This window comes from Plectropomus leopardus, chromosome 19 (assembly GCF_008729295.1).
Source record: "Plectropomus leopardus isolate mb chromosome 19, YSFRI_Pleo_2.0, whole genome shotgun sequence".
Taxonomy (NCBI): Eukaryota; Metazoa; Chordata; class Actinopteri; order Perciformes; family Serranidae; genus Plectropomus; species Plectropomus leopardus.
In genome coordinates, this window is record NC_056481.1 from 19600439 (window position 1) to 19614625 (window position 14187).

At 38.2% G+C, this 14187-nt stretch overlaps 2 protein-coding genes across 4 annotated transcripts; one reads left to right on the forward strand and one right to left on the reverse strand.

Moving 5' to 3' along the window:
- Positions 1–1393: 1393 nt before the first annotated feature.
- atpaf2 (ATP synthase mitochondrial F1 complex assembly factor 2) lies at positions 1394–8479 on the reverse strand. 3 transcript variants are annotated; one of them, XM_042508416.1, is made up of 9 exons: positions 8425–8479; positions 7881–7994; positions 7748–7792; positions 6139–6287; positions 5682–5779; positions 4868–4948; positions 4643–4755; positions 3571–3686; positions 1394–1975 (listed from the first exon to the last, which is right to left on the reverse strand). In XM_042508416.1, the coding sequence occupies exons 2-9, from the start codon at positions 7990–7992 to the stop codon at positions 1838–1840; spliced, it is 852 nt and encodes a 283-aa protein (XP_042364350.1). In that variant the 5' UTR covers positions 7993–7994; positions 8425–8479; the 3' UTR covers positions 1394–1837. The 3 variants fall into 3 exon arrangements, with proteins under 3 accessions (XP_042364350.1, XP_042364348.1, XP_042364347.1); XM_042508414.1 differs by lacking the exon at positions 8425–8479 and adding an exon at positions 8163–8216; XM_042508413.1 differs by lacking the exon at positions 8425–8479 and having other exon boundaries at positions 7881–8153.
- LOC121959196 (glucose-induced degradation protein 4 homolog) lies at positions 8425–12730 on the forward strand. The gene is made up of 6 exons (XM_042508417.1): positions 8425–8772; positions 9844–9903; positions 10221–10328; positions 10419–10520; positions 10598–10728; positions 11473–12730. Exons 1-6 carry the CDS (start codon positions 8482–8484, stop codon positions 11534–11536), a joined length of 756 nt encoding a protein of 251 aa, XP_042364351.1. The 5' UTR covers positions 8425–8481; the 3' UTR covers positions 11537–12730.
- The last annotated feature ends 1457 nt before the right edge of the window (positions 12731–14187 follow it).

Sequence of the window (14187 nt, forward strand, 5' to 3'; positions counted from 1 at the left end):
CCAGATTAATATTTTTGCACCACACCCTGCACAAAACTGTACAGCTTTCTTAACCTGAAACAGCTATATTGTTATTAGTTGTTAAGGGAGTGTTCTTTATTTATTACTAACCAGTATGCATGACTCTTGTAATGCATGCTGGTTAGTTTGTGCAAACACATTATTTTTTGTGAAAATTCGAGTTAGACATAGAATAAAGACACTTGATGAAATACAACTATTTTAAGCTCAGCTTTGGTTATGTTTGTTTTTTGTTTTTGTTTTTTTTTTTTCTGCAGGAAGTGTTCTTTGCACATGATGTGTTCGGGTACTGTCAAATTGAAATCCCAACAATAATTTTCATATCACAGTTTCAGGGTATGATAAATAGTGTAATTTTGGCAATTTTTTAACAGACTGCTGTTCCAGTGATTGCTGTTCCAGACTATAAATTGTTTCAGTTATTAACTCTACCCCACACTGCAAAAAAAATAATAAAATTAAAAACGAAAAATACATCTCCCAGTGATTATCTAAACTGCATATTACTCTTGTGATTAAATGAATCCATTTCATAACTATTTTAAGTTTCAAGTACTCAATAAAAGATACTAATTCTCCACTTCGGGGAAAGGCCTGCCATAAAACAGTGATTCAATTAATGTGTGTCACAGCAGTGCTTCTGAGTTTGAGAACCAATATTTCTCTGATCAGCCATCTGACAAACAGGCTCTAGAACCCTCGTAATGTCCTCCCGATTGCCATACACCTTTTCTCTGGGGTCATTTTGACCCCACCATTGTCTGACTGTTATTTAAAGCATATTGTATAAATTGTCAATCAATTCTGTGTTACACCTTTAGTCTTACTTCAGCCCAACCCATTACCACACGTTTTTCCTTTTGTTTTGGAATGTAGGGCCAACAGACCTTGTTTACATAAGTATAAACGACATATTTTGATAGCAAAGGATTTAACTTGGGGTCAGAATGACCCCAAGGACAACACAGAGGTTAAAATGACAACAAATAGTATATTTCAACACAGCAGTGACATAGAAATTAAACTAATTTTAAAATATACAGCTATTATTGTTTTTTTTAAATTTATAAATGGAACAATAAAATTATTTAAAAATTAATGGCAAGTTTATAATTATTTTAGGTCTACTGATTTTATATAAATTGAGTAATAAAAATATAACCTTTAGATAAATCAATACGTTTGTGGTTAGATTTGTTGACTAAACCAAAAAATAATTTCAATTAATCAGAAAAAAAGTATCTATAGGTGCAGGCCTATCAAGGACTGTCGAAGATAATTTTGTTTTTTTACAATTTCATGTCATAACAAATGGTATAATTTTGGTGATTTATAATAGAACACATTTAAAAAACAAAACAAAACAGTAAAATAAATACAAAATACAGCTATTTTATCAATTAAATTTGATTGTAATTTTTTAGTGCTTAGGTACATTTTTACAAACAAACACTACACAGCACAATTAATGTGCTGTTTGGATAGCATATGCACTTTACTATAATCAGACAAACATGGACATAACATTCCAGCACCAAACAGACAACAACATTAGTCACTATTCTCCTGAAACGAAGCACAGTGTCCAAAATGTCACGGATGACTGAGAAGCGACTGGAAACTCGGTGAGAGGTGGCACACTCGACAGCTGCCACATATAAACACTGAAAAGAGACAGCCAGTGTTTTTGACTGGGGTGAGATGACTCAATAACAGAACGCAGACAAAGCAGCTGTCTCTGCTAAATATCAAAAACAGGAGGTGTTGCATTTGTCTGCACACATCTGATGTGTGCTCACTAAGAGTTTTAATCTAATCAGTCCTGCAGAAGTTTGCGTTTGACAGTCGATGTTTCAGATGAAAGGTGAACAAAAAGAGCTCCGGCAGCAGTCCGTGCCCTCAGCTCATACATGTCATAGTCATGGGCCCACTCCACGTTTCCCCAGCGCTGGATCTGTACAGGAGGAGAAACAAACAGAGAACAGAAAAAAGAGCAGCAGGTCAACCTTTGTTCTTTTTAGTTCAGGGTACCCATGGTCATGAAAAACCTGCAAAACGCCAAATTCTTGTTTCTCAAGCCTGGGAAAGTCATTTAATTAGTTAAATCGTCAACCATTTTTCCACAGAGATGGCACTATAAAGCTGCTAAGAAGTCCCTTCTTTACACCTCCTTTGCATTTTTACACAGAACCAAAAAACAGCAACATCATGTCACTCCAGTGTGTGATTTTAGACAGCATGCCAGTATTGTGGAAACAACAGAGGTGTATTTTTAACCGATGCGTACTTATTATATTTCTTTGTGGGGTTTTTTTGCTCTTCACCCTTTGCTGCTGTAATGATGCTTAACTCCACACTGTGGGATAAATACAAGATTATCTTATCTTTCTAAACAAATAACCAACAGGACTAACCAAACTTTAAAGTGGCATTAACCCATATAATAATAATATTATCAACATTTGGAGTAAAGTGTACTATATACTTCTGTTCACGTCATAGGTTGCAAACAGATGCCTGAAAAGTTGTGTTTTGAAATTTTGTCCATTAAAATGTGTTGAAGCCCCGTTAACCCCTTAAAACCTGGGCAAACTGGCTTGATTTCTCACAAAAATGTGGAAAAGGAGCAATGAATAACTTAACAAATAACCCAGAATTAGCAAGAAATTAATACAAATTTCCATGAAAAAAATTAGAAAGAAAAATAAAATTAAAGAAGAAAAATGGGAAATTACCCAGAAAAAGTTATCAAATAAGATAAAAATAATAAATAACAATATTTAATTATTCTGAAAACCAATTTAAATATATAATTATAACAATTATAAATATACTTTCTCGATATTTACCTATTTGATTATTTTCTAATGATTCTCTCTTTTTTAAAGCTAATTTTCTCATCACCTTTCCCACATTTTTTTTAGCAATTTGCGAGACATTTAATGCCAAGTTGGTGATTGCCTTTTTTTTTTTTTTTTGCAATGTTCTTTCAAAGAAATAAAACTGTTTTTGCTCACATTTCATATGTTGAAATGCTCCTGAAAGTTGTCTGACTGCAGACAACGAATGTCGATTCAGGTTTCAAAGATTAAAAGTGAAAGTCCTCCAGGCAACAGTGAAAAATCCTCTGTGTAAGCAAAGACATGTAAAACTTCTGTAAACAAGTAAAGACTAAGTGAAGCAAAGTGAGTGTCTACACTGCACAGAACATTGTGTGCTGCCAGGTCAGGGTGGATGAGGAAAATGATGAAAACAGAAGAGGGCACTGTTTCTCCAGAGCTAAAGAAGCAATGGCAGATGAGAGGCAGACTGACAGGAAAAACACTTCCAATATACATATTTGTTCTGCTCTTGAATATGGAAACTTTGATTAAAGATGCAGATATTCTTTTTGCAAGAGATGCACCATGATTTCTGGCAAATATGGTTTATAAGAAACACAAGCACAAACAAAGAGGCCATTGAGCATTTGGACCTCATTTGTTTACGGTTATTGTAGGAAAGAAACATGCTAAACAATACTCCTAGTACTCCTAAATCCTCTACTACCTGGTATTCCTCCTCCAGCCTGGAGAGCAGCACGGCCTGCTCCACACTCAGATGTCTGTCGATCAGCCCCATTGACAGCACAACGGACTTCAGCTGGGTGATCACATACTCCAGTCCTGCACAGGAGAAACCAGAATGTTCTGTCCTATATCTGTTACTTAAAATGTGGGGCCTTTCCCAAACCTACCCACTCCCACTCTGTCTGAGGGAGTCACTCCGTTTGTAGTCGCCTTCACGGCTTAGTGAAGCACCCTCCATCAGGGTGTAGGGCATAACCACAGCAGCAAGCTTTGGGACAAAGTTACCTCTCTGTGCTGAAAAAAGGAGCTTTAGTCATATTTCATAACCATGTAGACAAATAAAGCTTACTCACATTTTATGTTAATTTCTTAATATTTACCCTAAAGGCTGTGCTACTGTTCACCTTTGCCATTAAAATAAATAAATGAATCGATAAATAGATGAGCAAATAAATAAATAATACTTACATATGAATAAAAATTGAGATTCATTGGTGACATTTCTATTTCTTTTGCAAACATCTTCACTCTGATGTTTACAAGCCGCTCCATGTTTGCAACAGTTTCTGTGTCACTTTAAAATAAAATAAGCATGACTGCTGTTTTGTAGATATATTTCCTCCTAAATACGATGTAGCATTTAAGTTGTTAATATCTGTATGACAATATTAAATGTCTGTTTTAGTTTGAGCAGCTTACATTTCTGAGGACAAAGGAACTGGACTTCATTTGTAAGGACTGTCTTCACGACAAACACAATACAACGTTGCACATGGTCAACAAGTCGGCATTGGTGCAGATTCGCTTTTGGATGGTTTATTAACCCCTGCTAGATCGTTTGCGACGGTGCTTAAGGAGGCAGACACTCTGCATGAACACGGAGACGGAGTGAGTGTGGGTAGGGAGAGGGTGAAGGGGGTGGTTTGGGAAAAGTCAGTTGTCATCAAAGTATGTGTGTCATTTAGCTGGTAAATCATCTAAATCAAGGCTCGTTTCACAAGAGCACGTGATTGTTAAAGTTTTGATCCTAGATCAGTGTGGAGATGTTTTACCTGTGAGGGACCAGAAGTTGTAAGAGTTCAGGTGTTGCCTGAACGTGTCTTTGGTTGCTTCGGGGATTTCAGGACCCAAAATACTGGATGAGGAGCCAATAGTGACATGATATCTGCAGTTGAGTTGTGGGAAGATAAAGGGAAAACATTTATTATAGTAGCAACATTCGCCTTTAGTTTGCTTTAAATGTCAGCTGATCTGACAGAGGCTAATGCTGCTGTCACCTGTTTTCGATCCAGTGCAGCACAGGGTCCCACTCATTCCTCTGCAGCTCGACCAAACCAAGCGGCTCATCCACTCTGTAACTACACAAAACAGAAACACCATAAATCAAAGCCATGACTGGCACTGCAATGACACTTTTCACTGTGTCAAAGTAACCTAAATATCTTTGCAATTAATATGTAGACTCAACAGGCTCATTCAATTGCAGAACAGAATGTTTTCTGCAAAATTATGCAACAACCAAAGAGTTATTTTCATCCTATTGTTGTCGTCTTTGCGTCAATTTTTTCTTATGTCTTTCAAAAACATGGCTTTTTAATTGAAAAGGCATCACTTCATTAATATAATACATTTAAAGGTTTAGTATGTAGGATTTAGTGATATCTAACTGTGAGTTTGCAGAAGTAAAACTTCTCCCATGAGTCAAGCTTGTAGGAAAACTACGGTGGGTGACACAGAATACCCAATCAAGAGCCAGGCTTTGATTTGTCCATTCTGGGCTACTGTAGAAACAACATGGAGGACTCTGCGAAAGATGACCTGCTCCTCGTGGAGATATAAATGACTTGTAGCAACCAATAATGTAATAATTTCCTGAAAATGTAATAAAACAAGGTTTTATCTAATCAAAATGTAAAAAAAAAATAATACTAATAATAACCAATAATGTAATAAAATGTTCTGACTGGTAATAATAACATTTTTTTTTTAGGAGGGTCATTTTTTTCAAAACGAATTATCGATAAATGATGTAATAAAATGTAATAAAAATTAAAAAGTGTGCTTTAATTTAAGTATATGATCAGTAAATACCAGACAGTATCAGTCTCGAGGAACTTGAGGGCAGCGTTGATCATTTGGTCCTTGCTCCGTTGGGTGGGATTATCCTGAGCGGTGTTACACAAAGTCGTCTGCAGGAAGAAGAGTGGACCAACAGAAGTGAAATATCCTTTACTAGAGGAAGGAAAAAGTAAAGAAAACTGCAGGACATTTTTTTTCTGAGAACCAGTTAGTCAGTTCCGGTGTAAACCTCGGTGTCAGTCTCTGTGTCGGGCTCTTTGAATTCAGTGTCAAATTTTTACCACAATCCCACAAAACGAACTGTCAACTTATTATGTAATGTCAATTAGCATAAGGCGCACTTTTCAATAACATGGAGGGAGCTCAAAATATATTAAGTATGTCATTTCAAATTTAGGAATATAGCCGTCTTAAAATATAAAAAAAACTCTGCTTTATAATCTGTGTAGTTCCCAATTTCAAGTCGTACCAAGTGCATGGTGTAGAACTTGAGTGTGTCCTTTTGAGCATCCCATTCGGTTGCCACAGCGATGGCCAACGCTTCATTTGGCACCGTAAACAGTTTCCCTCCAGGAGTTTTCAGTTTCCTTCTGTCCAGGTTTATCTCAAACACACCGCCTGAATGAAAATAAAGAAATATTAATAAAGCAGGACATGAAAATGGGGGCCCTGTGATGCGAAATATAACACTACTTCAGTCACATCACATTATTACAATTTTAAACACGTTAAGATATGCTACGAATTGCAGGTAAAAAATACTGTGATTTACGACCTTTATTCAACTGTAAAAAATGTCTCAAAAAGAAAAAATTGTCAAACTTTATCTAATGAGATAAAGATTTAATGTTTCTCACTTCAGTCATTTTTATTGCAGCAAAATGTATCTGGTGGACTGAAAAAGCAATTGACTTAATTATTCTACAACCCCAATTTAAAAAGATGCAATGATTTGCCAATTGTTTTTGAACTATATTCAGATAAATACAGTAGAAAGCCATTTTATATTTAATGAAATTATAAATTAAAATTTTCAAACTGATAAGCTTCTGTTTTGTTTTGTTTTTTGTAAATATACTCTCATTCTGATGCCTACAACATGTCATAATAAAGTTGGGACAGGAGCAACAAAAGACTGGGGAAGTTTGTTTAAAAGAAAAAAACCTGAATTTGGAACATGTGACAGATGAACAGGTTAACTGGTAACAGATAAAGTGTCATGATTGGGTATGAAAGGAGCATCTTCAAAAAGGCTCAGCTGTTCACAAGCAAGGAATGTCACTTTTATATTTCTCAAAACGCTACTGTAAAGAATTTAGGATTTCACAGTACAAATTCTTCATATCATCAAACAATTCAAAGATTCAGAGAGGTGAAAAAGTGTGCTGTGGCCTGATAAGTCCACATTTCATATTGTTGTTAGAAATCATGGGTGTTCTGTCCTTCGGTCTAAAGAGGAAAAGGACCATCCAGATTGTTACCAGCTCAAAGTTCAATGCCAGCATCTGTGATGGTATGGAGGGTGTTAGTGCCCTTGGCATCATGGGTAATTTCACATCTGTGAAGGAACCATAAATGCTAAAAGGTACATACAGGTTTTGGAGCAGCATATGCTGCCATCAAGACTGCTTCTCTTTCAGGGACATCCCTGCTTATTCCATTGAGACAATAAGACACATTCTGCACATGTTCCAGCAGCATAGCTTTATGGTACAAAAAGTACAGATACTATACTGGACTGTTTTCCACTGAACATGTGCGGAGCATTATGAAGCAAAAAATATGATGGAGAATTTTACTCTTAAAACTTCAACAATTAGTGTTCTCAGTTTCCAAACACTTGATGAGTGTTGTTAAAAGAAAAGGTAATGTCACACAGTGGTAATCATGCTCCGGTCCCAATTCTATCGTAAATTCAAAATGAGTGTATATTTACAAAACAAAAACAATCATGATTGTAAGTTTAAAAGTACTACTTGGTGACTTTTAAGGCCTGATTTATTTAAAACTGAATTTAAAGAATTTAAGACATTTTACGACTTTTTAAGGACCTGCCTGCAGACACCCTGGACACTTACCTTCGCCTTGGGATATACTGACATCTTGATAAAATCTTTTTCTTTCTGGAAACAGCAGAAAACATCTTATCAGTCAACAACTGGCAAGGTGAAGTTATTCCTCGTTTGTGTGCACATTGATTATGTATCTTACCTGCTGTGGCTGTGGAGTATTTCAGAGTAAGACGCTGACTTCTTGTGCACACTTTACCGGGAGAAAGGATGTTTCCAATCCGACTCTGAAGTCTAACGAGGCTCCTGAACATTTCTGCAGACATGTGAAGATGTGATTTTCACAGGAAGAGCTAGCTAAAGGGCTAACTGGGCTAACTGTTTCAGACCGCAGCTCGTCAATGTATTAAACGACACATTTTCATCGATTTTAGCTTCAATTCTTGTTTGTATTTTTCTGTTTAACTGCGTAAAATTGTCTCACTGTCCTCCTCAGCTCTCACTTAGCATCTCTGATACACGCCGTGACCTTCTTCGCTTGAAAATAGCGTTTCCTTTCTATAGCTGGGAAATGTAGTTTTTAAGCACTTCTACGCACCACGGGACATCAGGAAAAAAACTACAACCACATATCAATACAAAGTCTTCCGCAAGTTGAACCAATGAGCGTTGAGGATGTTAGCGAGGTGAACTCAGTAAGCCAATCAGAAGCGCGGATTCTGTTGTACGCGTCGAAGTCCACTTACTTTTCTGGAAGCTTTGGCGCCTGGTGAGCTAAACTGGAGGAATCGGGGGGGATTTGAATGTTGGCGGACCCCTTCAGTGCTCTTCCACCTCCGACAGAGCCCATCCTCCACACGGACGTTGACCGCGGTCGGTGCCCTGCCAGCGAAGCGGGAGCCATGCCTGTCCCCGCAGGATACCTCACCGACTCCCCCGCCGCGGCCTTCGCATCCTCGGCCTCGCTTATCCCCCCACCGCCGATAAACACCCAGCAGCCCGGTGTGGTCACCTCGCTGCTGTACAGCGGGTCTAAGTTCAGAGGCCACCAGAAGAGCAAAGGGAACTCGTACGACGTGGAGGTTGTTTTACAGGTGAGGTTGTGGTATTTTGTTTTTCAGCTGTCAGGGGGGTTGCCGATCTGTCAAACGGGCGGAGGTGATTGACAGCTGGGGAATCAATGAGCGCTGCTGGCCTGTGGTTCAGTGAGCTGGCAGCTGCGACTGTTTACAATAAAACCTTTTACAACTTTAAGTAGACATTTTATTGAATGTTAGGGACAGTTCGTCATTTATTAGAGTGGATTGGGGTGGTGCAAAAAAGGGGAGACATGTCGAATAATATTCTAAGCAATGTGAAGGGACTTTTGGCTAAGGGGAGGGGCCTTTTTAACTATAAGTAGACATTGTATTTAATATTAGGGGTTGTTTGTTATGGAGGGGGGGCATGTCAAATAATGTGTTAAGCAGTGGTGGGAAAAAAAGGAAACATTGTAGCGATTTTCCCCCTTAACAATATTTGGCGATTTTTAAGGAAAGTGTTCTAGCAATTTCTGGCATTCTTTATGCAAGCATTTTGTCTTTAAACATTTTGGGGGAGTTTTTAAAAAGAAAACCTTTTTACTGATGTTTTTTTCTCTTTGGAAAGTTTTGGCAATTTTCAAAGAAAACGTTTTGGCATTGATTTTACTATAAATTGTGGTGATTTTGTATGTTTTTCTTAAAAATAACCAAAATCACCATTTATTATAGTTATAAAAGGTAAAAACAGAAATTGTCAAATTTATGATGGTCCACATGCAACAAACACTTCTGTCAAAAAAAAAGAGTTTACAAAAACTGAGGCTATTTTCAACTCCAGGATTTTGTGTTCAACTTTCAGACATCAAAGGGTCAGTTTTTTAAATTCTAATTACTGATTTTTGGTGTAGGGAGGCTCATGCATTTCCCCCAAGTCACCCAGGGAGCCTCAAGGAAAAAGATTTAAAATAAAATACAAAATACAATGTAATAGAGGCTTTATTACTTCTGGCTCCTAAATTTGTTGGACGACTTTTACATTTTTATGGCTGTTTTATGTTAGGGGATCACAGCATTACACCTGACTGCCATTTGAATGTAGAAAAAAAACATACTATATATATATATATATATTGTATTTTTCAGCACGTCACCATGGAAGATTCCTACCTGTGTGGCTACCTGAAGATAAAAGGACTGACTGAGGTGAGAGCAGGAATTCTCGTTTTTAAAGGGTAACTTCGGCATTTTTCAACCTGGATCCTCTATTCAAATGTTTATGTGTCTATGTGGCAAAAAATACTTTTTTTTTTTAATTGGTTCAGTATGGAGGGTATAAAGGCATCAGAACACTTAAGCCAACCCAAGATGTTACTGTCTACCCGTTAATTTGTTCAGGGATGAAACCACTGATGTGTCAGACCGGCTGATAGCACTGGGTGTGACATTCTTTCTCTTACAAAGAGAAGAAACAAACAGCATTAGACTGAACAAAACCTCACTGTGTCTCTGTCCTCTCACAGGAGTACCCGACTCTGACCACATTCTTCGCCGGAGAGATCATCAGCCGGAAAAGGCCGTTTCTCACCCGGAAATGGGACGCAGATGAGGATGTGGATCGTAAGCACTGGGTGAGGTGACACCTTTTTCCATCATACATAATCTACAGGAGCGCTCTGCAACAGGATGGTTTATCGTGACATCATCCTTTCTGTATTCAGGGTAAGTTCCAGGCCTTCTACCAGTACGCCAAGACGTTCAACTCGGATGATTTTGACTACGAGGATTTGAAGAACTCGGACTATATCTTTATGAGGTGGAAGGTAAGGTGCTTCCCAAACTGAGTGTGACCATATGTGATGGTCAGTCCCCTCTGTCTCACCGTGCAACGTCTCCGCAGGAGCAGTTCCTGGTCCCGGACCACACAATAAAAGACATCAGCGGAGCTTCCTTTGCTGGATTTTATTACATCTGCTTCCAGAAATCTACAGCAACTATCGAGGGCTACTACTACCACAGGAGCTCTGAATGGTAACACAACACGACACCAGTTACTGTGAAATCATTTACTGAATTAGCAGGCCGAAAGGATTCTGGATCGAAACCCAGACCAGCTGGAAAATCAGCGTCCGATTGTTCAAAACATGTAATCTGTAATCCGTTTTGCTCTCCAAAATTAGCTGGATTTAGTACCAGTTTGTCTAAGCAGCGTCAGATTGGATCACCCTGATCCAGATACAAACTTTTCCAGATTACCAAATCCAGATAACCTGAGCTCTAAATGGGACTACATATCACAATGAAGGCAGTCTGCCAACAAACACACTGCAGTTACCACTTATAGTAGGTGCTGGCAGAGACGTCGAAGCATAGATGCTTGACATTATAACTTTAAATATTTTTTGTTTGATTTCCACCCTTGTCACAAGACAAAAAAGCCTCTTTTTATGTTGCAATAAACACTTCAGCAATATCCTCTCTAAGCCCGCCACATTCATGTTGCTTCATGTTTTTTTATTTCTTCTATTTTTACTTCTGAGAGGCATTACAAAAGTCTTAGAAAGTCTAACTTGCCTTAAGCTGTAGGCTTCGCCACTAACATTGATAACCAATATTGATGCATGTAATAAACAGAATGAAAAAAAGAATTACATTTCCTGAAAAATAGGAATATTTAGGTCTATATACGAAATGCATCAAGCTGAAATGCTCATGCCATCATATATTTCTAACAGAAACCCATTTCCTAACATGTGTTGTGTCGTCCCTTTGCAGGTACCAGTCTCTAAACCTGACCCACGTCCCCGAGCACAGTGCAGCCATCTATGAGTTCCGGTGACCCCGGCCGCCGTCGTGGATCTTTTTAGTGATGGACAGAGACTTGAGGCAGAACAGAGGTCTGCGGATGCTACTGAGGAGGAAGAGGAGACGGAGGGATGAGATTTTGGGCTTTAGAGAAGTGCAAACTCTTACATGTTCCCAATAAGTGGACAGACAGCGGATTGCGGACGGGATGTCGGACAGATGAATGTATGAATGAGATGAGGAGAGAGGAAAGAAGAAGGTGCTCCCCGGCTGGAGCCTGGAAAGTCTGAACCAGCAGCAGAGACTGGGCGTGTACCCCCTTTCTGTATTCGTTTTTAACGTCTGGTTTTAAAAAAAACAAAACAAACGCTTGGCGCAGTATCTCCGGACACTTTATAAGCTGAGTTGGGAATTCCCCGTCTTGTTTTGCGACTAGAAATCATGCAGCCGATGCCGAGTGTGCAGCATAAACACATTCGTTGGACAAGGACTCCTCCGAGGAGTCTGCTCACATCTTTAAACAAGTTAATCGCCAAGTCAGAGAGAGGTTTGGGTTGGTGATGGATTGGAGGGTTATAAGCTACACTGACAGTATTTGCTTTAAAGCTGAGCTGGTTCTTTGTTTAGCTCTGGACGCAGAGTGGCACTTTGAGAAACAAGCTTTCCCCCCCGTCTTCATCCAAGGAGATTATTATCCCATGTGGTTGCTGTGGATCTTGTTGTATTGAGTTACTTTTGCACAAACTGTATGTTACTAACGCTTGCAGTCAGGATGTTACACTCACAGATGGCAGTCGAGCTTTTTGACTCGCTGTTTTTAAGAGAGCCAAAACAATCCCAGAGAAGAGTATTTTTCCCGTGCACTCTGCATCAAAGATGTTTTTACTTCCCACCCGTGTGTCAATTTAAATTAACCCCCTCATCTCTGTCCCCTCGACTATGCAACACTTTGAACACAGCACTCTCCAAACAGAAAACAAATTTTATTCTATCCTTATAGTTTATGAAAAGAAAGAATCTATCGCCATGAAAGGAAATATTTTTGTTAAATGCTCCCTGATCATGCCCCCCCCCCCCAAACCCCCTCATGTGATGATGGTGCCATCTTTCTAAAGCTTATCAGAGTTGTATTATGAGTTGTGTGTTTGTTGGATTTGATTGATGGTGTGTGTGTAAAGAATGGATTATGGATTTTGAAAAAATCATATCAAACACCTTTCATTACTGAGTCCTGCTTGTTTCACCAACGGCGTGTTTTTGAGTAACATTTCCACAACACACTACTCACATTAATTATTGAGTTATTTTCTCAATTTACAGACTAAGCAAAAGTTGCGTCACGTACAGTTAAATTGAAATGATTTTCTCCGATAATAAACTTGACAGTGCACTCAAACGCTAAAAGGAGAGTCAAAAACTGCTCCAATGGAAAATTGTTTTTACATGAAAAGAAATTGGGTCAATAATTCAAACAGTTGCTAATTAGTTTTCTAATCAGTCAACTGATAGTTTCAGCTGCATTTCTATATTTTGATATGTTTTTTTGTGCTAAAATCTGCATTTGTAACGTAACTAGTGACTAAAAGTGATTGTAGTCAAGTAAAAAGTACAAGATTTCCTTCTGAATGTAGTTGAGTAGAAGTAGAAAGATACATGAGATTAAAAGCTCAAGTAAAGTAAAAGTACCTCAAATTTGTATTTAAGCACAGTACTTAAGTAAATGTACTTGATAGTAATAATTATGATTACAATTTATATAGTACATTTAAAAACAGAGTTTATAAAGTGCTTTTACAAACAAGAGCAGAAAAATAGAAGGCAATCCAACAACAGAGAGCCAAACAGTCCTGCAGAGCACAAGCAAGATGAAACTATGGTAGAGTTTGGATAAAATTAAAACAAGAGGACAAATAATGCAAGACACAGGACACATAATGTCAATATGAAATAATGCAAACAAATAGACCAAAAGCAATAAAACCAAAAACAAAGGGAAGTAAAATAAAAACAGAAGACTTAGACACATTTCTGCTCAGCAGGAGCTGAAATAAAAAAATGTTTTAAAAGTCTCTTGGCAAATTGAAACAGCTCAGCAGCCATTGATGCATCTCATCAAAAACATCTGCTGTCTCTAAAATCATGTTCATGCTTAACGTACGCAATATCATCCAAGGCTTTTTATAGTCTTAAATTGTAAAATAATGTAATAATCCAATTATTATGAAAAAGCTGCAGGTTTCATAGCAGTTCATCAAACAGCTGCAGAGACGTTTCACCAGAGGCCTCAAATCAACCACATGGTGGCACCAGAGGATCAGACCAGAAATCTCTACAGGTGGGACAGTTTGACCTCTCGGTGGTGCTAAAGGACAAATCGGGATCAGCAGAGTTTTTAGGATTCATCCTCCGGACACTGTGGATATGTCCACTAAATATAATAACAATCCTTGGACCATTTATAGATATATTTTAGCCTGGTGGACCAACAGACCAACACACGGCCAAAGGGAATTGATAGGATTTTATACACGGAAGGCCCCGGCCCTTTAGACTTCTGGAGGCTGAAATGAAGAATGACAAAAGAGAAAGAGCTGATTGTGTTATATATCAGTTACACACATGGTTTTCTAACATCTTAAAGTATACACGATATGTATGATTGTATGTTATGTGATCAATACTTAA